This window comes from Enhydra lutris, unplaced genomic scaffold (assembly GCF_002288905.1).
Source record: "Enhydra lutris kenyoni isolate GAN:26980312 unplaced genomic scaffold, ASM228890v2 scaffoldscaffold4, whole genome shotgun sequence".
Classification (NCBI taxonomy): Eukaryota; Metazoa; Chordata; class Mammalia; order Carnivora; family Mustelidae; genus Enhydra; species Enhydra lutris.
Window position 1 is genome coordinate 16,640,919 of NW_019154088.1, and position 27,192 is coordinate 16,668,110.

Here is a 27,192-nt window from a genome sequence, read left to right on the forward strand (position 1 = left end):
AAGCGGGACCATCAACACTTCTTTCTTCCTCAGGTAACCACTCCCCTCAGAGTTAAGGACCACTTTTGCAGAGTCCTGTCTTCATTTCCCTCCTTTATTTGTCCTGATCTCTGAGTTGGGTAGAAACGATGAGCTTCCATTGCCTAAGTATTGAAGCTTCTTAATGTTATAAAAGTCAAGGAATTTTCTAAGTGGAAATAACTCAGAATTTGACTTTCTTAATTGTCAGTTACTCAGAGGAGGATACCGTGGTCCCCAAGAACATGGGGACTTTCAAGGGACCCAAGACCAATAAGTGGCAGAACTCATTTCTGAGTCCGTTAGAACTCTTTTCCCTGTCCGCTGCTTGGCTCTCTTTCCCTTGGGCCACAGCAGCTGAATCATGCTGATTTCTTCAATCACATGAGGACTTTATTCTAAATCTCAGTTTCTGGAGTTTTCAAAACCTTGTGAGCATTAACAGACTTACAGAAATTTTCTCTAATCTTTTCTACTAAGTACAATTTTCAGAGATGTTCATAGCCTGTCCACCTAGTAATTCTGTAATCTTTTTCTTTCCAACTTTCTAAGGCCCTTGATACCTTCCATATTTAATCTTGCAATTAAGAAAACGGACATTTCTTTTAAAAGGAGTCTCCCTCCCTCCCTTTTTAAATCAGTAATATGCTCATATAAATTTCTAACTCAAGAAAATACATGTAGTTTTACTGCAATGTTTTCAAGGTGAAAAGAAATTCTATCTGTGAGAAGCCATGTATTGTAGGCTTTAGGATACTAGGAGATGATACTCAGGAGCCAATATCCAACTCTCCATTTTATGAATATTTGTTTAAGTCATTATCTCAATGACTTACTCTCGGTATATAACAAGTGAATTAGAAAGAGTTGGTCATAAGGTGTAAAGGCATCCTTGAGGAAAGCTCCTTGCGTGTATGTATATGTGCATGCATACTATTGCCGACTATTATTTATTAATTTATTTCCATGTCAGCTTTGGGCCTAAGACTGTACTTCATTATAAAAGCAAACAGAAGGGGAAACTGAGCCATAAGGAAAACAAGCAAACAAAATGCTGTATTCAAACGTTTACTCCTCAACAGTGTGAAGGAAACATAGCACATGTTTGCCAAGAACATCTCTTCCGGTACAAATGTTCTCTTTCCCCTACAAGTTTGCTCCAGACAGAAAATTCTTTTTTTAAGATTAAGAATAAGCCCAAGCCAAGAAAAGCAAGGAAATTCAAATTTAGGGCTGACACAGCAACCTCCTTAACCCCACCAAAGTTCCCTCACAAAGACTCAAAGATCCTACTCGCGTGGCTGTCTTGACAGGCAAGGGTGTGGTCTAAGCCGACCCCAGGCTCAGGTTCTGGGTGTGTCCCCCTGACACTCAAGTAAGGGCTTGTTCTCTGAGCCTCTCTGGCCTCCTCTGACAGTCATACAAGGAGAAGCAGCATCACCCCCACACACCTGCCCTCCTGTCACTGGGCTTCAGTCGCAACAGAGCTGACACACTGTGAGACCTCCTTGATTGGGCACTGGGGAAGAGGACAGTAGAATAAATGGAGAGGCCAAACATGAAGGCTTGCGTTTCTCAATATGGATCCAAATTTGAGCCAAAACTATTTAACTGAACACCCACGGAGTTTTCACAGGCTGACAGCCAGTAGAGGACAATTAACAGTGATAAGAAGCTGGAAGGAAACGGGCACAAATTCTCCCTGAGATCTGATGGTTTTGAAGTATATGATTCTCCATCATGGACTAAGACCTATGAGTAACATTTCTCATGTGAAAAAAGGCAGAGAGTTTGAGAAATGGAATTACCCAGATATATGGCTATTTTAACCGAAAACAGTTCTGATTTTAATGGGATGCTTGCATACTAACTGACTGAGTGAGCACATGGTGGGGGGTGGGTAGGTTCTTACAAACTCATTTGTGAAAGCCAGGACCCACCAAGGATGGCACCTAGCAGCAACCTGGCTCTCCTTCCTCCAATCATTGTTTAATTACGATGACGTAGAATGAGCAGCAGAAGCCTTGCATGTGGGCCACAGAAAAACTGTAATCCAGCCCCATTAAGCTAAGGACAGAAGAGCCGTGTTCTAGATTTTAAGCAAATGTACATTCTCCCTCCATTAAATTGAACGTTCTTCTCAGCAATACCCATGATTTGAATAAAGCTTAAGGAGAAAACAGAAACCCTTAACATCTGTGTGGGATGGGAATGTCAGTCAGTGGGTGGATTCTGAGCACTGCTAAAGTGATTGGGAGAAAAAAAACATGTTTATTTGTTAAAATGGAAACAATCAGTAATGACAAGGGAGCTAAAATATTTAGACAAAGCTGTAATGGAACCCAGAGGACATTTTTTGAGTTCTCATGAAAAAAAGTTCTTCCCTATGAAATAGCATACATATTTTTGTAATTCATTTACAGGGTACTCAAATATATGTACACATATATGTATATATACATACATATTATAAATACACACATCATATGTCTGTATACATATTATATATGTACAAAACTATATTTACATATATCACCAAAAACATTCCAGGTTTGTTCTTCACTGTTACTTGTGGTGTGGCTTGCTTTATCCCATTAGGCAAGATGCATATCTCTATTTACATTAGTTGCCTGGGACATTACAAACACTTGTCTTTAACATGACTATCGCTAGGGTAACCTGATGGTATTCTAAGTTGGGAGTGACACCAATTTTAAACTAAAAGCAGGCTAAAAGAGCCCTAGTTACATGGGATTAAAAATACATTTTGGCTCAGGTTTTTAAAAACTTGTTTTTAAGTATACCAAACTTTCTGCCAATTCCTATTTGTGTAAGTCATTTCCAATCCAACGTGATACTTTTGGTTGAATAACAGTATTTACAGAGGACCTCTTTTTCTTCCCTCACGGATGCACCCCCTCTCTCCATACCTCACCGCAGGGGTGCTTACCCAAGAGGAACACTTGTTTAACTACAAGGCACCCTGGTGAGTTGTTCAAACTCATGAACCAGTGGAAGAACTAGCAATAAAATCCAGAGTTCTGCGACTTCACACAAGAAATTATCACAGCCTGTGCTGCTATGATATCAAAGGGGCTATGAAACTCCAGTCTTCTCCCGACAGTGCTGGCTGGCTCCGATGAAACTGAAAAGTCATTTTAGGCTACAATTTAAAAGTAGGGGTTGAAAGAAGAGAGGATTTCTTGGACCTCCAATCTAAGTTTCTGTTCATGCAGTTTACCAAAAGACTGCTGTTTTAGTGCAAAACCAGTGTCATCTTCTCTAATGTGGAGTACACAGCTCTCAATACCACAGTGCAAACTCAATTATGAAAAACAAGCCTTTTCATACTCAGAGTTTAAACTGATTTCAAGCATGTATCAGTAACTCGTAGTATAGAATTTTGCCGAACTAGAAGTTGCATCTTCAACCAAAGTGGCTTCTAGATATACTGTGTCTGTAAGTCTCATTTTACAATGACAATAATAGCTATCATTTATTGACCAGCTACTGTATACCGAGCACTGTGCCAAGGGCATTATATATATTATGTCTCATTTACCTAAAATGATATTGATATTGTAGGAAAACTTAAGCTTTCTTCATGGTGAAAGACCTAAAATAATTGGCCTCTCCACATGCTTCTGTTAACTGGAATTTGGAGCACGAAATTCTAGAGATCCTTTTCTTATAGGGAATGAAAACTGTCCCATTAGATTAACTTCTCCCTCTGTAAGCCTCTTGGTTCTCTGGGCTGAATTTCAGTGAGTGCAACTGAACCAAACAATGGTATTAGCCTCTATTGGGTAAAATGCAATATGGAACTACCTTACCTTCCCCTACATTAGTGCCAGACCACCATCCCTTACCTCAAGTCCTATATTTATCTTGAAAGCTTACAATAAAGCATGAACCATAGACATACTGAGCTAAGCATCATTTGTACCCCAGAGACCAGTAGTTGAGATTTTAAACACTGTTCTACTTACTAGAATGGATCCCTAGCCATGCTTCATATGAAGAGTAATATAGTGAGCATGAAGGCATTCTAGCTTCATGCTGCTTTTTATAATTTGGCTAGAACTTGTCATTTTTGAACCAATAGTAATATTATTGGCATTATCTTGTATATCTATAAATTTGAAACTTAACATTATTGGACAGTTTGGAATGATAATAAATATCCTTGCAAACTTTCTTGAAAATAATGTTGATATAATTAAGAAAAGGACCTTTACCACATTGCCAATCTGCAAATATTTTAATGTTCGTTTCAAGTCACAAGGGCTTGCCAAACTGGCTTTTGGAATTAAAGTCTGCTATTTGTAAAGAAATTATGCCATTACCTAATTCAAGCTCACCATGATCTCCATTATGTTTTAAATAGTTATATCCCATAATCTGTTATATTACTATAAGTAACTCTAGTAAAATTTTATTATATTATTACACATACTTACGATCATGGCCTCAAATTTGAAAACACCAACTAAACGCTTAATAACAATATCTTCCATACAAAATGATTTTATTTGATGTTTAATAAAATAAGCTCCTACAAATATTGTGAAAAGATTTTCTTATGGACAACTGGTAGTAGGCAAACAAAATTACAAATGGTTTAATTATCATCTCATAAGATCTGCTAATCCCCAGGAATGATCTGGGCTAAAACAACTGAATACATCAAAAGCACACTAATTTAAGAAACTGGAAGGCTGATGGGAATTGATGAAAAATACAAACTGTAGGATGTTTCTTTAAAACCTTAGTTTAAAACCTTAAATGAAATGTTGACAAGGGAGGCTTGCTTTAATAAAGGGATAAGAATGTTTGGTAATTAGCACATTAACTACTTTGATATAAAAATGTCATTTTTAACCTCATAAAAATGTGATATTTATGGTGTTAGTTATGGTGGTAATTCATCCAATATGCCTTTTTTCACAGGTAAAGAGAAAAGCTTCCGCATAGATCCAAAGTATGACAAGCTTCAACGAAGGACAGGCGAAGTTAATGGCTTTATAAAGTAAGTAAAATGTTAGGAGTTTTAAAACTTGTCTTACTCTGGTAGTAGTCTCTTAATTACCAAGCGCTTTTTGTTCAAATTGAAAACACATACCTGTGCAGCCAGTTTTTCCTTTTTTGCCTGAATAGCCCATATCACAGTGGCAGATAAATGAGCCTTTGGTATTTTCACAGGTTCCACTTAGGCAGATATTTGGATTCAGGTCACATTCATTGACATCTGTAAAATACAGATATTATTAATACATATAACTATTTGTTTGATACCACTGAAAACTTTCTGCCTGAGATAAAACAACGATGACAAATAAATTAGAAAAGATGAACTGTTTTCACTCAAAAAAAAAAAAAAGTATCATATTTACAGAGCTCAATTCACACTTGCCTTCTCTCCTGCAGGCTAACCAGGCCAACTGGCTCTTTACCTGGGCCATGAGCAGGGGGTCAAGTAAGCAAATAAACTGAGGGACTCTAGGCTGCCTTTAGAGCCTGTTATGTGACAGTTTAGAAAACTTTTTAAAGCAGCATATTCTGTTGCAAGATAAAAATTTTAATTCAGTCTGTGACTGCCAACATTTTAGTTTCCAATTTTAAAGAAATGATAGATGAACTAGGAGTCTTAGGGAAGATAGTTACAAACTTCACTTCTTTCCCAAATTAAAAATTATCTACTTTTTATGACATTCACTTCATAAATATTCGGTAAAGGTTTTCTGAAGATATAAATGTGACAGAATTTAAATATTTTCAATTCTAGATTCCCATTTCTGGCCAAGATGGAGTAATAGAGATGGAATTTATTTTCCCATGTGAAACACCAGCAAAAGGACCACAGAGGCAACAGAAAACAGTGACCCCTGATGGAAAGAAAACAAGTGAGGTGAGTTCTATGAATGTTCCAGATTATGGTGTAGGGACAGTTTTAAGGCCATGACCTGAGGGAGGGGATAACAGATGGAGCTGGGTAGTGTCCCAGAGTTGAGCGGATAAAGCTGGAAGTCATGGAAGGGCAAGGTAGAATTCACAAGGCAGAATAAAGGACAGAGGAAAGCTGCATAGAGAGCTCTGGGATCTGCAAAGTGTCCCCATCATGTATTCAGATAAGTAGTGATCAATGCATTCATGTAAGGAAACTACTCAAAGCTAGGGGAGGTACCACTCGAAAGAATTAGAGGGAACAATCATCAGAACTCACAGAAGGCCCAGAATTGTGCCTGTTCCTACTGGTCAGACTGGAAAATCTCATAATTCAGAAGGGTCTTGGCTCAGTCATGGGGCAAAATAAGTCTCTTTGCCATGGGGCAGAGTAACCACTGCTTAAAAGCATAAAAACAAGACTTTGAAAGGACCCATCTGTTTCCAAATAACTTATCTGGGTTCCAGAATAAAGCCTAAGAATATTTCTAGGGATACAAAAATATCTAGCAACTAGCAAGTCAAAATTTATCATGTCTGGCATCCAATCAAAAATTATCAGGCACTCAATGAGGCAGGAAAATATGACCCACAATGAGGAAGAAAGTCAATTTACTGAAATGACCCAGAACTGACAGAGGTGATGGAATTAGTAGACGAGGATGTTAAAGCAGTTATTAATACTCTATTTCATAGGCTCAAAAAGCTAGAGGAATGATTGAACCCATCAAATAGAGACAGGGAAGATGTAAACAATGACCCAAATCAAATTTTTAGAGATGAAACGACAACATCTGAGATTACAAAGATACTGAATGGGATTAGATATTGCAGAAGAAAAGTACAATAAATTTGAAGACATAGCAATAGAATATGTCAATATAATCAATTCTAGAGTCCACTGCATTCTTGTCAGAAATAAATTTTGCTTGCCTTTAGTAAAATATTTAAAAAGCCCAAATTCTAGTCATAACAGAAGAAGGGTTAAGTGTACAGAAATGAAACAAGTGTCCCTGTGGGGATGACCAATGGTCAGCTCGGCCCGCACAACATATCTAACAAGAATATTGTATCACAGTCACGACAAAGTTGCCCTTTGGAAGGCTGGCTTTGGAATATTAGTAATATGCCCTTAAATATCCTTACTTTTCCAATAGGAGCCATTTATCAACTTCCCAAACTAATGTTTATGTAATTTAACAGTGCTTAGGGATAACCAGACAAAATAGGAAATGCTGTGATCTTCACTTACCTACACAAGTCTTCATGTCTTCAGACGCCATGAACCCGTCATAACACAAGCACCTGTATTCCCCTGGTATGTTTGTACACTGACCGCCATCGCAGATATTGGGGTTATCTTCACACTCATCAATGTCTGCAGAGAAGAAAGCCAACAATAGCATGTTGTTAATACCAGTCGTTTAATCATTTAACAGTGATTATGAATTTTACTTTATTTTTCTCATTGTCAAACATAAATGCCTAAGGTCGATCATCTTCTGGCTTACTTCTGGCTTATTGTAAAGGTGAAACTTGCTTAAAATAAGCATATCTATTTAGATGCACTTTTGATAAAAATATTTATATTATTTTCAACATTTGACTTTGATAGTCAAATATATATCTAAGGTTTTTTGGAGGGATTTTTCTAGCTCTGATAAAGTAATTTTGATCCCTAAACCCAAGTTTCCTTCTTAACCGAAACCAAAATGAAAACCTGTATCACCAGCCTCCTTTCTCTTCTTTAGTTGGAGACATGGCTCTTTTAGCCCAGGATGATACAACAGGAAGTGTGACTTAGAGCAGCAGTTCTCAAGTTCAGCGCATATCCGAATCACGTGGAGGACTTGTGGAAATAGATTATGGGGGATCTATCCCCAGAAGTTTCTGATTCAGTAGGTCCAGGTGGGACCCAAGATTTTGCATTTCTAACACATTCTTGGGTGTTATGGGTGATGTGGATGCTGCTGGTAGAGGAACACACCCTGAGTAGCCTTGAAGTGAGCCAAAAGAGTAGATTCTTCAAAACTCTATCTTACACTCCATGAACCAAGAAGTGTGCAAAGTGCTGTGTGCATTCTCCCACACAGGCAATCTGAACTCCACCTTATAGATGCAGAATCTGATGCTCAGGATCTTTATCAAGGATGCACAGCTAAAATGTGTGACAAAACAAAATTTTGATCTCAGGACTGTCTGCCTACGAAGTCTGGGCCACTCTAAGAGTGAAGCTGTTCCTGAGAATTTCATAGGGGGCTAAAACCTACTCACCAGTGCATGACCTCTGGTCGGGCATTAGTGCAAATCCTGGCTGACAGCTGCATTCATAGCTGCCTTCAGAGTTTGTGCAGAAGGTCTCACAACCACCGTTCATTATGCTGCATTCGTCGATGTCTAAGAAAAAGAAAAAAAAAGAAAGAAAATCACCTTTCTTTGTGTCTATGATTATGGCACAGATTCAAAGTGTTCAAAGTAAAACAAAACCTAACTGAAACATCCTAGGGCAAATGGAAGTCATTGCATCATTCAATTCCTTCAACAAATATAAAGTACAAACCTACTATGTGCTGGAGATAACAATCTAATTGTGAAGGAGACAGACCCTATCCCTACCTTCATAATGCTTATGTTGCAACCTGGGAGTTAGACGAATAGTCAGTCAAACGATACATGGGGTGCCACGTGCCAGGTAGGAGAAATGCTAGGGCTAAAGGAATCATCCCAGTTATGATAATGGGCACGTGAATGAAATTCTCTGGGCCATATATTCAGTTATAAACTTGACACTCAGTTTGATTGGCTGAGGTTCCAGTCCTTTTCAAGAACCTGAGCTGGAATTCTGAGCTGTCCTGGGCCATGTTTCAGAAAACTTTGGGCTGATTTATGGCTTTGGGTGGAAACCATGTAAGACTTGGCAGTTCCACATGATGTACACCCCAAACCAGGCAAAAACTGGCAGTTTTTACAAAGTTTCACTTTGACTTTGGGCACAATAAACCCAGAGGGCTTTCTGTGCCACTCTTCCCAGCACGACTAAACCTACAGAGGGCCAGCTACAAAGGAAAATGCTTGTCCCACAAAACCCCATCTTTAAGGAGTGCCAGACCTGGCCTCCATTTCAGTGTAAGGTAGGAACAGAACATGGTCTTCTTGATGATAATTATTCTCATCTAAGCCATCTTAGGGCAGACACTGTTTTTTGTCTTTCTCACTTTCTCACTGAACCCACTCTTCGTTCACTACAGGTGGTTAGCACTCACTTGCTGATTCACCTGCATAGGCAGGTGCATAAACAAAGCCCGTGCTATCATTCACTCTTCCAAGCAGCAGGGCTCCAATCAGACTTGTTAGAGCTGAAACATTTCAGATCCCTCATTTACAGCGTTCTTTAAACAGACAAGAGAGGTGATATCCAAAGACCGTGAGCCACTATGAAAAGAATTTTACTTACAGGAAAACAAGGAAGATGAAGGAAAAGCAACTGGTGATGAAAACAGAACTCAGAGAACATTGTTGGAGTGTTTTGAGAAAGAAACTAAATAAAATAAAATATAAAAGAGAAGAGAGCACTTACCCACACAGAACAGCCTGTCGGGGGTTGAATGATAGCCAGGGTTGCAGGCACACTGATACTTTCCTATGAGGTTCACACAACGGCCATTGGGACAAAGGTTCGCACTCAGTTCACACTCGTTGATGTCTGTTTAGAAAATAAAAAATAGCCAACATCCAGTCAGAAGCTTCTGACTGTGGGAGAGACATGGGTTGAATGACTGACCACCAATAAGTGGTCTGAAAGTCTTCCTCCTTACCTATACATGCTGAGATGTTGGGGGACAGCTGATGACCAGGAGGACATTCGCAGCGGTAACTTCCCTCTGTGTTTAGGCAAACGCCTCCCCGGCATAGGAGAGGATCTCTCTGACACTCATCGATATCTGCAAAATGGCGATGACTCATGTGGAAGATGGTGATGGTGTCTTGCCCGGGGCCACTCCTCAGAGCCCCTAGTTGCTGGGAGTCCTGGCAGCTCAGGGCTCACGGCTCCCTTCTTGGAGAACGGCTGTTCACCTCACTCAGAAATGCCGTCGAGGTAAGAATTACATCCCCCTCAAATAATGGGGCCTGCCCGTGGCTGACAAGGGAGAGTACTATCTGGCCTGGCTGAAAGGTGGGACAGCTCTCTAACACCATGTCTATTCCAGAATCCTCTGTGGGATCAGGTTAAGGCTAAGAAGCCTCTTCCCCTGCCCTGTTAGTTCCCTCACTTCTTTACAGCTTCTTCCTTAAAAAAAATCTCCATCTCAGGCTTCTTTCTAGGGAACCTGATTTAATTGAAGCCAGCTTAATCACTCTCTTCTTCTAGAAATGTCGGACAGAAACCCTATAATAATGTGACCTCAAATATAGCTACTGTTTGAATTGTTTCTCTTCCCTGGGGTGTCTCTTCCAGTGTTAAACTCACTTCTCTGGGACCCAAAACCGGTGTGCTAGGCCACCACCAACCCACAGCAAGAAAGCCCTCCTGCTCTCCTCATGTCAGTCTCTCTCTGCCACAGACTGATTCTGGACACACTGGTGAGGAGACCCATGCACTGGGGGGGAGCAGGAGGAGCCTGGGAGGGAGGCTCTGAGTCATCAAAGCCCCGGGGAATCCCTTTTTACCTGTGTGGATCAGACGGTCACAGGCTTACCCATGCAGTTCTTCATCATCATGAATCCGCTTTCGTAGCCTTCGTCACACTTGCACTCGAAGTCCCCTGGGGTGTTCACACACTGGCCGCGGCCACAGAGGTCAGGAGAGATTCGGCATTCGTCAATGTCTGAATGCAAGCGGCAGTGCATCAGTCTCAGGACAGCTTTCCTTCTTGGGGCAGTGTGGGAAAGGGGAAGAGCTCTACAGGGTCACTGACCTGTGCAGTTCCTTTCTTCAGAGTCAAGAGCGAAGCCACTGTCACACCTGCACTTAAAGCTGCCAATGGTGTTTCTGCACTTGCCATGGGTGCAAAGGCTGGGGATCATCTTGCACTCGTTGATATCTTCAGGAAGAAGAAAATGGGCAGAAAGCACAAAAAGAAAATGAGCATCCTGTAAGGAGTTCTCAGTGCCTCTATTTTAAACCCAGGAGGCTGGAGGGTCTTGATTTAAGATCTTGGAAATATGCATTTTAAAGAATGTGTAAGGATCCATGAGAACTATGACTTTCTAAACATTTCTAGTCTTTTAAGCTTCTGTATTTTAGAAAGCATTATTAGGGAAGGAAAGGTGCGTTTATTTGGACTTATAGGCAGCCCATTGTCTGATACGTACCAAACATTTCAGTATTTGCTGAACGAGTGAACAGACCCTCTAAACCACTAGCATCCATACTGAAAGCACATAGATGATTGGAATAGATTACCCCACAGCAACCAACTGAGAGTACAGTGGGATGAGATGTTCAGCTATGCTATTTGGTGCTTTCTTGGATACACCTAAAATCTAAGAACTTCAAAAAGGACGTCATTTAAAATTTAAATGCCTTGTAAATAAATGGATACTATTTAAAATATTTTCTCAAATATGTGTACAATTTAAAAATATTTTCTCAATTGATATTAAGGTTTCATTAACATAATTACAAGAGTTTCTTGTACACTAGGAGACTGCATAATGTCATGGGTGATCTCCCTCCAGGGCTTTTCTAAAACAGGACCTAACACTCAAGAAATACAAGTTCATTTCTACAAAAGGTCGTGAAAGACAAAACCAGCAGATTAAATCACAAGAACAAGTCCTTCTGTGGCAATGGATTGCCACAGCTTTTGGAAGCAAATCATTCAAATTCCTTTGAATTTACTTAAGAGACATTTAAGAGGGTCATCTAGAAACTGTCTCTCTAGACAGAATTTTAATTCCCAGGGCATCTTGGACCAAACACTCAATATAAAACAAAATAAAACAAAAAACCAAAAACACTTCTACATATGGATAATTAAGCAGTATTTATATACTCATTTCCCATTTTCATAAGTTCATTTGGTTATGGAGTATAATAACTAGGCCCAGACACAATGAGCAACCAAGACAAAAATCTACACCAGGAACACAAGCTGGGCTTCTCTGAAAAATTGGAATTCTCAGAAACCAGTCATGATTTTCCCATATGCTAAAGTCAACAAGTTTTGTATCCTTGTGTATAAAAAGTTAAAACAGTTTTGGAATTAGATTAAATCTGTAACTTCACACTTTTTACATGAATTTTAGATGATGGCTTAGTAAACTGAAAGAAGGTTTGAAGTTATCAGGAGTCACTGGAATGTGCTTGCCATCAGAATGACTTTCAGTGTTTTTGGACACAGAGGATCTGCCACTGTGTTTGTCATGCCATTCACCTCTACTACGGTATCCTCAGGTAAACTGCAGTGACCTGGATTAAACCAGCAGAAAAGAGGTCAAGTCTTAATGGCTTTAGCAGACAGAATAAAAACTCCTCAAAAAGATTTCCTTTTTGTTGATATTTGGCTGAGGGTAGTGTCAAAATCTACTTTAACACTAAACAAGTGGCTAATGGGAGAAGCAACTGGCCTCAGGAAGTCCCGAACGGTGGGAAAAGCCAACCCGCTCCAGAGTGAACACCTGCTGTCACTCAGAAAGTGAAGAATGTGTGTGGAGACGACTGAGGGAAGGCCAGGCTGATGGGACTCATTGCAGTTCTCCTGTCAGCTGTTCGTTCTCCTCTTGGTCTAAAAAGAAGAGCAGTCAGCTACTGAAAGCACAGTACCTTTGAAGAAAGGTTTTCCATTTGTAATTTCTTTTGTGGCGAAACCGGGCCCTCTGGGACAGAGCTCATCATACTCAGGCGTGTTTCTCACAGGACACTCCTCACATTCCTCAGTACCCCAGGCCGCCCCAACGGAGCAGCAACAGGCGTCCATGCGGTGGCGGCCGGCAATGGGCAGAGTGCATTCCTCGTCCTCATACCTCAGGAAGCAGGTTTCAAGGCGGATATCTGCCAGATGGAACACAGGGAGGCTGAGGAGAGCTACCCTATTTCCACTGCCCCAAACTGCCGACCAGTTGGGTCAGGCAAGGTACAATGTACATAATTTGCTGTGCACTTAGTGGCTGGAATAATTTTCCTCAAAAGGAGTCCAGGCTTTCTGATGAGTATTCCCCCCTAATAAAAGACTTTCTTTTCTTTGGCAGCTCCTACTTATTTGCCCCTCTTATTTCTGGAAACTTTCCTTTCAATTTTAGGCATTTTCTGATAATTCTACATAAAGAACAGTATTCGGAGAAATCCCGCAGAGCTCTTTGGGGAGATGTTTTCTCCCTGTACGGACATGTTTACCACCAATATATGCACTCTGTCATGCCGTGACCTCCTCTCGCGCTAAAAGGAAACCGCGCTTTTTCTCACTGGAGAACATCTAAGCTAGCTCCAGCACTTCTTCCTCACAGCCATTTCATTTTTGGAGAGGTGCAACGTTAAATTCCAAAATGAAGAATGTCCTACTTGAGACTGAAGAGGGAAAACAAGTGAAGAAAAGCCATTTGCTCCTCTTCTCAAGTATTTCTTTCACTTCTACATGTGCTTATGTGTACATTCTTCCGGGTACACGTGGGATAAATCGAGTTCCAACCCCAAGTTTGTGGAATCGTGAGGAAGAGCAGAAGAAGTGATATACCAGGTGTTAAGAGATCTGGAACTTAGTCTTGTTCCGCAATCAAGAAGCTGCTTATTTTAGACAAAATACTAACCCTGACCCTGAGTTTCTAAATCCATAAAATGATGTCGCACCCATCTCCAAGGGGGTACCATAAAGCTCAGATAAGATTCTGTGTCTTGGGTACCTGGGTGGCTCAGTCGGTTAAGTGTCTGCCTTTGGCTCAGGTCATGATCCCAGGGTCCTGGGATCGAATCCCACATTGGGCTCCCTGCTCAGTGGGGAGTCTGCTTCTCACCCTGACCCTCACCCATCTCATGCTCTCTCTCTCTTTCTGTAGATAAATAAATAAAATCTTAATAAAAAATAAATAAATAAAATCTTAAAAAAAAAAAGATTCAGTGTCTGGAAACCATAAAGTGTAATTAAAACCTAAGGCATTATCTTCCCTTTCTCTCTCCTTTCCCAATGTGGTCATTAAACATTCACCTACATGCCTGAATTTCCTTTAATGTTAGAAAGCCTCTAAAGCCTTCTGGGCAACTTTACATTCAGGTTGCCTCTAACGAGATGCATGGATACTTTTTCAAATGATTTCTAAATTAAATACTGAAGCTTCTTTCAACTGAAGAACCTAGAAGAAGGTTCTCATTAAATGTCGATTCCTCCTAAACCAAGAAAGCGGACTCAAAATGAGATTAACTGACAACCATCTTTACGAAAAGACTCTGCCCTCTGGATTCCAGCTTCTCTACTCTATATTGCTTACATTATACACCTTTAAGTTCTGTATTTCAGGTTTTGTTAGTTCTAATTCATAAATGATCCAAATCTCTTAACCTCTTACTACTGCTTTAACCACCTGCAGTGGTCCTTCACTAAGGATAATCTTCAGAGGAATATGGTTCCAGATATACAATGTACCTGAGCATCATTTTCAGAGCCATGGACTCAGAAACAAGTGATCCAAGAGACATAGTCCCAGCAGTCAGAAGCCACAGAAGTAGGGTCAGAATACGTCTGCCAGATGGGATCTCCAACCTGCTGCTGGTAAGAGCCCACAGGGCAGCTTTCTGAGAACTCAGGGTCCAGTGTCTTCCATATCAAGGCCACTTGGGCTCTCACAGATGGCATGGAGAGAATCCCACCATGATTAGAAGTGACAGTGGCCCTGGGCTCCTTTAGGCTCACCATTCAGGAATGTGACTCTCTTCACTCACATCCACTAGGGTTTTGGGCAAGGACCTGTCCATCTGGCCACTGGCAGGACATGCCTAGCAAGCATGGGCTACAGTTTCTAATCAAGCAAAATTGTTCTCCCCACCATTCACCTTATATCCTATAGTTGGTGGCATATGGGGGCAGATTTAAGAGTTCTGGAATAATGACTGTGATGGTAATGACTTAAGGGATAGTTACACATCAATAAAGAACTGAAGTTTCTCTTCACTAACACGTTCTCTACTCTTTTTTATAAAGAATAAAGGAAGAGCTTGAGCGAGGAAGGCTATTTGTCAAGGAAACTACTATGTATCCTAATGGAAATGCTGAATTTGAGATATGTATAACTGTACTTGGAACCAAATATTCAGCTTTATCTTACTGAGTTTTTAATAAGCCTTAAGAAAGAACAATTAAAAAAGCAATGAGCTCAGGATTTACCTAGGCAGATCCTCCCTGTGGCATCCAAAGTCATCCCACTGGGACACTGACATTTAAATGATCCCTTAGAGTTAACGCATAAGCCATTTTTGCATACTCCTGGGAATACTTCACACTCATTTATATCTATGAAGAAAAAAAAAAAACCATGAAGTTAAAATATTTGTATAACATCATTCTACTCTGTTTCATTCCTGGAGTCACAATTAGTCTCACAACAGAAAAGGTCATTTTGAACCAAGTAATTTCGTAAAACTAATTTACTTCCAAATAGTTCATGTAGCATTCCTGGGAACTCTGAACCGCAAGCAGATTGAGTCCACCTTTTCCCAAAGTTTCTCTTTATGAGTTTCTCCATTGGTCTTAAGGAGTAATTTTTGAATTATAGAGACTGGGAGTTGGTATGAGTTCTTGGGGACAGCTCTGGGTGCTACGGACGTCTCAGGTAGGGCTACCAGAAGCCACAGAGTTAGCTTTATGAGATCAGATGTCTGCAAATAACAGAAACCTGGCCTTTCAAGCTAGCAAAGAAGGAACAGCTTGACAAAAAAAAATCCTACTGAGAAATAGCTGGGGCCAGTTGAAACAGTGTCTTCTGAAAAATGCTGAGATGTCCCCAGAAAGCATGTAACTAGTTCCACCTCAGCAACAGTCTCAGACTGTTTGTCAAAGCCTTGGTGGTCCCAGCTTGAGTAAGGGAGAGTCCAAAGATGCTCATGTTCATTCATTTATCATTCACCCACTCGCTCTCAAATATACCTGTCCTTTCCAGTTAGTTTGTTTAATAAGAAATAGTATGTTCCCTGCACTTAATTTGGAAAAATATTCATCATCAAGTTAATTTAAAGAAAGGCACTTGCCAATGCCAAAAGAAGGGGAACATGAGCATACTGTGTCTCTATTAGGAAAAAATAACTTTCTAAGCCAGGGATGTTGGAAAAAAATATTTGAAATCTCTCTTTCCGTGAGATATAAGTGGGGAGGGGGAAATTTACCTTTTTGGGTTCTTCGTTTGGGCCATTTTTACACCAAAATGTGCTGCTGAGGTCAGATAAGTCATTAACAGTGGGTCTGGACCAGAGAAAGGCCAAAGGATTCAGTCATCATTTGGAAAGAAAGAACTTGGGTGGGGGTTGTAGCATTCTTCTTTATTTTAGCAGGGAAGAAAAAACTTCATTTCATCCCACATATGGGACTAATTGCTGTTTTTAAAATTTTTCAGCTGCTGTGTCATGTCAGGTTGTGTTAGTCACCCTGACCTACGTCTATCTGGGACTCCATGAGAAAGAATCACAACAAACTGGAGAGAATCCACGTAGACTTTTAAAAATGAGACAATGGAGTATGTCCTTATGAATCCTCCATGACATGAAACAAACAAACAAAAGCCAGGGCAAATGAAGAAAAAAATGCACATTTTATAGTCTCATTGAAAACTTCCATTTTTCTCTTCCTGATGATAGTATTTTGAAAGTGCAGTCGCTTGAAACCATGGTCAGCCTAACCATTTTCAGTCACCCTGCCCTGTGGCCATAGTGATCCAACACTGGCAACAGCATATACATGCTTGTGAAATTAACATTTGTTATGTTCTGCAGTTCTCATTATTTCCCTCTTTGCTGCATATTTCTCATTAGGAAGTTATATGACAACTTTATCCAATCCACACAAGCACTCTTCAAGCACACCAAAATTTATGGCTTATAAATACACAGAAATACCTTCACACTGGGTTCCTTTAATTCTTGAATAGCCTTTGCCACATATGGGATCTGTAAAAAAGCAAAAAAAAAAAAAAAAGCAAAAAACAGAAAAACAAATTTGAGACAACAATATCTAGACTTTCTGAAATAGTATAAGAAACACAAAAGAGGACCTGGACAGGAATTAGATTCTGTGGCTATCAATAAGTCTAAGATGACAAGGTGTTTCTGCGATTGCATAGATGAAGAAGAAGAATGAAATGTTCCTTGAATTAAGCTCAATTGCTCTGAGAGGTCCTGAAAAACCCAAAGGTACCCTAAAGATTATGCTAAGGTGATGACTAAGAAGGAAATTGGCTAGATCTCTCTTTTGTTATCAGCTCTAAGATTGGAATCACATTATATGATTCCTAGAACATGAACATGGAAAAGAAAGTCTAGAATCTGAAGATCGCCTGCCCTGTAGCATTCAGATTACATAGCCATATATCCAAACACTGAATTAATAAAATCATCAGCAAGGTTCTCAAACCTCAGCTTTGCAACAGATTTAGAAGTTAAGTCATGAATACTGGCTCCTTTACATCAATCCATTTTTTGGGAAGATAATCTGTGCCTGTAAAAAGCTGAGGACTCCGAATCATGAGGATCCAAGGGAGCCCATAGGAGTTGCTGATCTAGGAAAACCACACCAGGGTAACCACATTACAGTGTGGTGGTAGAAAACAATAACCCAGATGCCAAATCACATGAAATTACTGTCCTTGATACTTCCCTTAGTTTCCTATTCAGCAATATGTTTCAATGAAGTCATCAGAATTAAATCTAGAATTCCTAGGTGAACCTAAATAAACAAAGTACCGGGTTTCCTCTTTCTAAGCAAAGTGACCAGTGGGAGGGGCCCAGAGCCACAGAGCCTGTCTCTCTTACCAACTTGGCAGAGGGTGCATGGGCTCCCCCAGGCAGCACCAAGGGAGGAACAGCACTCAGACTTTAAGGTAGCTCCATTGATGTTGATCTCACACCGCCCATCGATGACAGTCTGCCAGCAAGTGCCCTTGATGGTTTCTGCAGGGAGGTAGGAGACGATGTTTACTACATACGTAAAAGAACCTATATCAAAAGTTCAAATGTGCATTGGAATTACAGCAAGAATGACACATGAAACAACTGATAATGGTCATTTAAAATTTTGTTCATCCATACTTACACTATTTTGCAATAAACTCTTTTGCATTAAAAGTGGACATTAAACACAGTACTGGTTAGCAGGATAAATACCTATGCAGATGGTTTTTGTTGGATCCAGAGTACTTTCAGAAGAACATTCACAAATAAAAGAACCCGGGCTGTTCTTGCAGACACCATTAATGCAAGGACTTGATTCACATTCATCAATGTCTGAAACAAAAACAGGTGCACGTTACTGCTACAACCTAGTCTTGGGCATGAAAGAATATTTAAACCCTGGCCTCAATTGTTACCACATATTCTTTATTAGAGAGTAAATCTGGCCCAGATAGATTTTTTTCTAGGCCAAATGGAATGTAAAAATAATAATTGAGCATATCTCTATAGCACAGAATCTGGCATCTGGCTGAATCTTTTTATTCAGAAAGTCTGGAGCAAACATGAAGTGTGGTCTCTGAATTACTAACCATGTGCTATTTTCTTCATTTTTTACATGATGGCAAATAGAATGTCAACTGTAGGTAAGTACCATCAGTAGCTTCCAGAGCGCATGAAAGGGTCATTTAGGACCACAGAATCTCAATTACAATGACATACTTGTCTAAAAGAAAAGTGACTCTAACTTATTCTCATGGTTTTTCAGCAGCACATCAAAAGTAAAGTACATAATATAAGAAGAAAAACACAGTTTACCTTCACAGGTTTTTAAGTCAGGTTTGTAGATAAATCCCTTGGGGCAAGTACAGACAAAACTTCCTGGAGTGTTTCTACATTGTCCATTGTCACAAAGTAGACTGTTCAAGACACATTCATTGATATCTGGAAAACCAACAAACAGGAACTTTTAGAGGAGCTCCTTCCTTGCATGCAATTTCTCTGCCTTTTCAGGTTAATTTTTTAAGGTCATATGATATGATTAACTCAAGCAAACAGGCAAAACTCATCTACCATTGACTTTTGCCTAAATTACCTAACTTAAGGAAAATAGGGGTTTCATCTGATTATTTTTACTCGGTGTCTGCAAAGTCTAAAGTCACCAATTACTATGCAATTCACTTTCTCGAACAGGAAGAAACCTGGATTTGCTGGGAATCATTAATCTATCTAACTGTTCATTGTTGCCAGAATTAAAAGAACTAATCCTATTGATTTAAGGAACTAAATAAATATTTATAAAGTATGGCCCATCTTTAACATGTGTTAGTTCCAGCCTGGGTGTTTCTTCTTTAGAATAACTGCAATGGACTCTGGTTGTGTTTATAGAGTATGAAGCAATCTGTAGAGTTTATAATTCTCATGAGGAATTTCAGACTTGAGATTCAGAGAGCTCAGAAAAACTCCTTACTTTCAGGTGAATAATAGGTCTGTGGCAAAATCTAAGTTTTGGTATGTGTTACTTAGGTAATTCAGGAAATGTTATATACAGTTGGGTTAAACGACAGCACACTCCCCACAGAAGAGGCTATACGTCCACGAGGAATTTCTCACACATTGCAAAATGCCGCTTAGATCGTTACTTGACAATCCGGCAGCCCTAAGATAAAGGGTACACAGATTCAGCACTGGAGAGCTGCTTAGGCTCACAGTAGTAAATATACTTAATTATAAATATCCTTATAAAGTACTAAAATATGGAAGATTAAGTATACAATTATGTTACTGTATGAGGAAATGACACGGTGAGAATTCTGTGAAAATGATACAGGGAATGCTAATGCTTCCCCAAAGAGTCGCTATTGCAGTCCTTGAACTTTGATGATGTCAGAAGGATCTGGAACCTTAAAGTGAGGAATTGATGATTAAGATAAGAAATAGCCACTCCGTGGAGCGCTATGGCTGTGGTGGATTTTTGATTGCTCACTTCCTATCTCTAAACATAATCTGGAATTGAACATTCTTCTGACCTGATGATAATTATTCCCACTTTGGAGTATGCACTAATGCACTGAAGAAAGAATCCCTATTGCCCCCCGAACTCTCCCTTTTGCTTCAAATGGGGGTGATTTGGGGACGAAGCTAAAAGATCTTTGTGTCTCTCTGGGCCTGTTCAGATAAATGATGATTTTTGCTGAAGAGAAGAGGCTCTTACAGAAAAATGAAACAGTAAAACTTGTTTTGAGTTTAATGTAGTTTGAAAATACCATGTGTAGTCAAATCACAACTGTACCCCCCAAAATGAAGCCTTAAAATTAAGGGTGTGACAGAGGAAGAATTCATTTCTCAGAAGTCAGTATGTTACTGCACTATTGAATGGCCAGTTATGTTTCAGAAAATACTAATCTAGGCAACTGGAGAAAGTTGAAAAAAAAAAATAATGGTGTCCATGTTGACCATTTTATTACCAAAGTTTTTTTTAGCTATTGGCTGGTACTTTCATTAAGGTTTGTTAAAGTATCAAATATGGTGTCTGCTTGGGGCACCTGGGTTAACCTGGTTAAGAGTCTGGTTAAGAGTCTCTTAACCTGGTTAAGAGTCTGCCTTTGGCTCAGATCATGATCCCAGGATCCTGGGACAGAGCCCTGCTTCTTGGTTTTCGGGATTCCCATTCAGCAAGGAGCCTGCTTCACCCTCTCCCTCTGCACCCCCTCCCCTGCTCATGCTTGCTCTCTCTCATGCTCTGTCTCTCAAATAAATAAACAAAATCTTTTAAAAAAAAATACGGTGTTTGCTAAACTTAACAGAGAGCAGTTCTTACTGAAAATAAGCTGGGTTTTCTTTGATGAAATCTAATAAGTGGTTGGGAGAAGAGTTGCTTCTCTCAGTAAAAATAGGGATGCCTTTGTAGACATATGAGAACAGTTCACAATCTGTGTTTCATACATCTAAGGAGCCTCTCTCTTTTGGAATGAACATGACACTTGACTACTTATAAATGATCAGGATTCAGGTATGTAACTTTTAGTTAATTAAGACATGTATGCGCCATGCTGACATCCAAAGGGAAGGCCGTGCATTTGCCCAGTCCTTTAGGCTATGCAAAAGCAGTTTCCCCCAAGCAACAAAGAAAGAATGCATGATGCATGAGATGTCTTAGGAAACAGGTGAGACTTACCAACACAGTTTTTCCCAGATGAATCCACTTCATATCCTGAATTGCATATGCATTTGTAGGTCCCACGGAGATTTTCACAAATTCCATTTGGACAGATGTCTGGATCTAATGCACATTCATTTATATCTGCACCACAAGAAAAAAAGTTCAGTATCAGGAACATTCTAAAGGAAACGTCAAAGAATTATAAAAAAAAAAATAACATTATAGGAAACGTAACAACTTTAGGACCTCGTAAAAACAAAGATTCACTTAGATGAGAAAGCTTGATCACTGTTTCTTACTACAAGAGGGGGAGACAAGACACGAGAGACTGTGAACTCCGAGAAAAAAAACTGAGGGTTTTAGAGGGGAGGGGGATGGGTTAGCCAGGTGATGGGTATTAAGGAGGGCACAGATTGCATGCCCCACCGGTTATTACACGTAAACAATGAATCTTGGAACACTACATCAAAAACTAATGATGTATTGTATGGTGACTAACATAACACAATTAAAAAAAAAAAAAGATGTTCTGCTTCAAATCTTTCCATCAGTCCTTGAGAAGAATTGGCATTTGAGTTGGAACTACAAGATTACCAATCCTTAAACAGGCTGAAGGAGAACCCCTGGTCTTCTGCCTCAAATATCAAGATGGGAAAGTGTATCGCCACAGAGCCCCAGTCCCTACAACTGGTCTCCCTGCCACCAGCCCATCCCTCACCAGTGTACCTTCCACAGTGTCATCAGAGTTAGCTTAAAAACAGGATGACTATGTCATTATCATGGTTCAAACTTTTGTAGTTTCAAAAATATCTTCAAGATTAAATTAAAATATGAACTTTAAATTTACTCTAAATTTCTATTTAATTTTATTTATTTTGAATTTCTCATTATTTTACTTTATTTACTTTACTTTAAATTGACTACTTATTTTAAATTTCTCATTCTTCCATGAACATACAATGCTCTTCTGCTCTGTGTTGCGAATGTCTGGAGCTAGGTCTATTCATTGGTCCAAAGCCCATTCAAACACCACCTGGTCTGGAAAATCCTCTGCTGCCAAGCCCAGAAGCGGCTGGGTCCTCTCTCTTCTGTGTGCCCACAGATTGAGGAGAGCTCTATAGTCAAGGGTGATGTAAAATGGCAATCAGTGAATGGCTGGTCTTAAATCTTCTATAAGTCAGGGTTGTTATGTTATTCCTTCTCTGGGTCCCTATCACAACTTTATTTAGTCTCCACTAACTCTTTATTTGTTATAAATTAACCCCCAAATATCTCCTCTTCACCTTCATCCACACACAGTGATGAACTTCATCATGAGAATGAAGTGACAATTCCATCTACTTTTTTTTCAGAACTGTCCTATAATCGAATCATTTAGTTTTGTATTTATAAAATAATCCCTTCATCTTTCCTGTCACTTATTTTTACCCTTGTTCCAATTCTCCCTTTTAACTTTAATCCTTTTATGGTCCTGATATTTCTCTAGCGCTAAGCCCTACACTTAAATATTTCATTCTCTTCCAACTCAGTTCATTGCTATCGCTGCTTGCTACAAAATATAAGAGAGCTCCCTATATCATCTTATCTTGACTGAACACTCGACAGTCAATAAATCATTCAACATGTGAATGGATAACAATTCAGTAACCCTGAACTGTACTTGATCGTGGAAGAGCCAGATGAGGACCAGACTGCCTCTTCTCATGAATGAGAGACTACAGTCATTGTATCCCTCCATCGAGCACCTTGGGAGAGCGCCCACCCCTTCAGTACCAAGCCTCACACCCAAACCCAGCAATCCCAGGATGCAGTGGGCCATAGCTGCTCTGCTCCTGGGGGCTTCTAGGGGTCCCAGGTACACATGCAGTCATGGCCAGAGAAGGGGTCAGACCTCCTCAGTCTGGTGGAAACCCACAGGAAACCCACAGGAAGGCCTAGCAGTGCAGCTTCTGCACATGCTGAAGGAAGCGACTTTCAAACAAGGGGCTTACCACTGCCTGCGGACGTCATTCCTGGCCCACTGCTGCAGAGCGCCTGATACTCGGCTGCAAGAAATTAACAGATAGTCAATGAGTCCCTTGTTTGCCGAACAGGTTGATCCTCTACTTGGCTTTGCACACCTCGTTTCCTCCTAAGTGAGTGGAACCGAAATAAAGTGGTAACAGAAAAGGAGGCATCTCCCAAGGGAGTCCCTGGTACACCCGGCTCCCATTTTTTTTTTAATTTTATTTATTTATTTGACAGAGATCACAAGTAGGCAGAGAGACAGGCAGAGAGAGGGGGAAGCAGGCTTCTTGCTGAGCAGAGAGCCCGATGTGGGGCTCGATCCCAGGACCCTGGGATCATGACCTGAGCCAAAGGCAGAGGCTTTAACCCACTGAGCCACCCAGGTGCCCCACCCGGCTCCCATTTTAAATACTTGCATCACTGTGGAAAATGACTTGGAAGGACACAGGCAAGTTATAGAGATTCCTTGTGCAAAGCGGTTTCAGAAAAGGTGTTTTTACTATAATTTGATTTTATTCAGCAGGGAACACTTTACACTTACAGTGAAATGTGCCTGTTAAAATGTGGTTTCTTAACTGTTAATAAAACCTTCTCCCACTGTCTTGGGAATAATTTTGTTTCTTAGTGTGAACTGTTTTTCTTTTCATTTAATACAATCAAGTTCTTAACATTTTCTCATTTCTCTCTGCAAATTCTCTAGCCTCCACTCAGAAGAAAAACAAAAGTATCTGCACTTGCATTTAAGTGGATTTTTAAAGTTCATTTTCATCGGGACACTAGATTCATTCTATATGATAAATCCATAGGCCAAGTATTGCATAATGTTAAAACTGAGATCTTACTAAGAAATTGAGGTTTACAGAATATGTTCCCAATTAGATTTCTATTTCCTAAAATTGATGCAATGTTTCACATACAATTCCAACAAGATTTAGATGAACATAAGAGTGAATGATGAAAATGGAGAACTAACTGGAATCACACTTTATCCAAGGAAAACAAACTAAAGTGTCCTTTTAGTTGCCCACAGTTTCCGGCAACCAGGGAGTCCCATGGTCAAATGCAAATCATTTGTGCTTAAGTGGCAGGGGAACAGGATATTGGGATAGGCCTTTTTACCAAGGCCAACCACACCTCACTGTGGAAGCAAATAGCTCTTATACTTCTGCATGCTAGAAAATTGTATTCCTGGTGACAGTGGAGGCAAAGGAATTACACTGATTTAAAAAAAAAAAAAGGAAGGTTGAATCCCTCAGAACCTCCGTCTTTGTGCAAATGTAAATTTGAGAAAAGTGGTGAAATTCCTTAATTTTTAAATCCTGCTAAATGGGACCAAAAAAAGAACAATTGGGAAAGGGGCTGCCTTTGCGTGTTTGAAAGCCTGGGATTAGAAGCAAAAAGAAATGCATTGTCATTATTCTCTCACACCAGCAATTAATTAAAACACTTCGAAATACTGTAAATAACAAAATAGAAAAAAAAAATCATGCCAGTTTTGCAAAAAGCAGTTTTACAGTCAGTGCTAAATTAGTTGATGCCTGGCCTGAGTGGAAGGAAATTACTGTCACTGTTCTTTTCCATTTGGGTAGAATCTGGTCCTAGACTATCTTCTGCGTATCAGCTCTCATCATTGGGTTGAATGCTGATGACAATGTTATTGGGAGCAAGCCCTTTCCCTCTGATAGTTTCCCCCTTCCCCTTCTGTTTCCCCTCTGTAAACTGGAGACAAGGATACTCAGCTCACATGACAGTTCTACGGATTTCACAAGAGAGCACAGAAAGTGCTCAACACAGCTCCTTGCATAGCTCATGCATTTAATAAATGGTGGGTACTGCTGAGCTAATTCAGTGTTGTGCCTCAGAGACACTGGTATGGGGACATACGAGAAAATTCCTAATACTTACACTTCAGTGGGTTTAACGGATTACTGCAAGGAGTAAATATTCAGCTGCCAGGGAGAAAGATCTTCAGAGATAGCTCACTTGGCTTCCTTCCAGAGCACAAAGACGGACTTTAGATGTGATGGGGTTGGAGTTTCTCATTAAATTGACTAAAGAAGGAATGTTCTGGATATTTTCAGTACCTCTTAAAATCTCCCCTGTCTCCTGAAATAAGGGATACTCTACACTTAGATCCTTCATGATCTGGCATTTTCGTCTACCAAAGACAAGGAGAAACCAAGCGGAATGAAAGCACGTTCACAGGTGTACCTCTTCTGTGCAAGTGCATTCAAATACAGAACAGAGGCTAGTAGGACTGGGCTTCAAATTTAACCCCCTTTCAGCTTTACTGCTTAAAGAAATCTGGTCTCTTGTAAGTCATCCTTTTGTAAGATTCCTTCATTTTCTGAGGTATCGGAAGAATTCTTTGGAGATGTACTTGGTCCACAGGAAAATGTAAAAACAAAGACCTCTATGCACCAAGGGTCCTAGATTCTAACTTTTGGTTCTTCCACTTACTGAAGATGTAAACACATCATCTCCACTCTTGTGAACCAGTTTTCATGATATTCCTCCATCTGGTAAATTCAAAGTATGTAAGAAAAGTACTTTGAAAAGTTAAAGTAACATACAAAAGGACAGTATTGATAATATACAGCTATAAAGTAACATGGAGGCATCTTTGCTGGATAGGATTATATTAGATGCTATATAATTGAAGTATTGTTGTGAGCATGAATTGAACTGATTGCTAATCATTTATAAAAGAGAAATTGGAGGGGGAGATGAACCATGAGAGACTATGGACTCTGAAAAACAATCTGAGGGTTTTGAAGGGGCGGCAGGGTGGAGGTTGGGGGAGCCTGGTGGTGGGTACTATGGAGGGCACGTATTGCATGGAGCACTGGGTGTGGTGCATAAACAATGGATTCTGTTACACTGAAAAAAAATTAAATTAAAGAAAAATAGTAATTTGTAAAGTAATCAGCCATAATAAAGCTTTCTTCTTTAACCTGCATCCCTCATTTCTTTTAAAGTCTTCCCTTTAACTTTCTCTAACTTCTCGTATTTTAATTTCTAACTCTCTAATTTCAAACATTATCGCTTTTAAAATAGCAAATATTTAAAAATTGTGAGTTAATCTTTAATTGATTGTATCTAGACCAGAAATGGACTAACTAGATCTGAGACGTCAATCAAACCAATCAGAACTACATGTTTTCTCTATTAGATCTAACTTTATTTTAGAACACTGAAAGAAACTGCCAAGTTTCCAAATGCTGACAGTTTATTGCTTTAGTTTCAATTAACTATTTTTGCCTTACATATAGAAATAATTTACAACTGGAGAGGATGTTCTGGATTATCTAAGATGATTCATTTTGTAGATGAGAAAACTAAGGATCCCTTTTCCATATTATTCTATTTTGTAACTGTTTACTATTATAAGCCATCTTAAATCCTTTTGAAAGCAGGTGAGCAAAATTCCTAAATAAACAAAATCCTACAACGAACTGAACCCCCCCAGTTAAGTAATTTGCCTGCCAGTGGCCTGGAAGAATTCTGACTCACCAACCAGTTTTCTTTTCATTATGCCATGTCACTTCAAATTGAGAAAAATACTTTTCCCGCAAGGTTGAATAAAATCATTTAGGAGAAGTGCACCTCAATCAACATTAGGAATTTGAGCAAAATTTACACATGGCCTTTTGGAAAAAAGCTGGAAATATTCAGGTAACCTGAAAATTATTTATTTTTACACTCTGTAAATTCTGCTTTTATAATAGTTCCTGCAAAATGCAAACACTGTGAAACTACCTTAGAGAACAAGGCAAGTTGCATGAACTCCAGACAGCATGAGTATTATTAAGGTGGAGGAGTTGGGATGGGGGTTCCCAAATGTGCTGCCGATTCCCAATGACCGTTGCGATTGGGTGAGGAATGTGTGATCAGACCCTGAGTAGCCCTGCCAAGACCCCAGGCAGGCACAGGATGTATCCAGAGAGCATATCATCATCCATAAGTGCAAAGACTGCAG

The 27,192-nt window shown here is 39.7% G+C and overlaps 1 protein-coding gene across 1 annotated transcript in view; it reads right to left on the bottom strand.

Annotated features, from left to right (window-relative positions):
- The window catches only part of LOC111158675 (fibrillin 1), a 229,692-nt gene that overhangs the window by 63,186 nt on the left and 139,314 nt on the right, over positions 1–27,192 (bottom strand). Inside the window, exons 17-31 of the mRNA XM_022520875.1 lie at positions 23,198–23,251; positions 21,222–21,347; positions 18,863–18,988; positions 18,260–18,379; positions 17,909–18,046; positions 16,997–17,047; positions 15,276–15,401; positions 12,728–12,955; positions 10,878–11,003; positions 10,659–10,787; positions 9,777–9,902; positions 9,539–9,664; positions 8,236–8,358; positions 7,214–7,339; positions 5,141–5,266 (exon numbers count right to left, since the gene is read on the bottom strand). Coding sequence (XP_022376583.1) covers positions 5,141–5,266; positions 7,214–7,339; positions 8,236–8,358; positions 9,539–9,664; positions 9,777–9,902; positions 10,659–10,787; positions 10,878–11,003; positions 12,728–12,955; positions 15,276–15,401; positions 16,997–17,047; positions 17,909–18,046; positions 18,260–18,379; positions 18,863–18,988; positions 21,222–21,347; positions 23,198–23,251 — 1,851 coding nt within the window. The remainder of the gene's footprint in view (positions 1–5,140; positions 5,267–7,213; positions 7,340–8,235; positions 8,359–9,538; positions 9,665–9,776; positions 9,903–10,658; positions 10,788–10,877; positions 11,004–12,727; positions 12,956–15,275; positions 15,402–16,996; positions 17,048–17,908; positions 18,047–18,259; positions 18,380–18,862; positions 18,989–21,221; positions 21,348–23,197; positions 23,252–27,192) is intronic.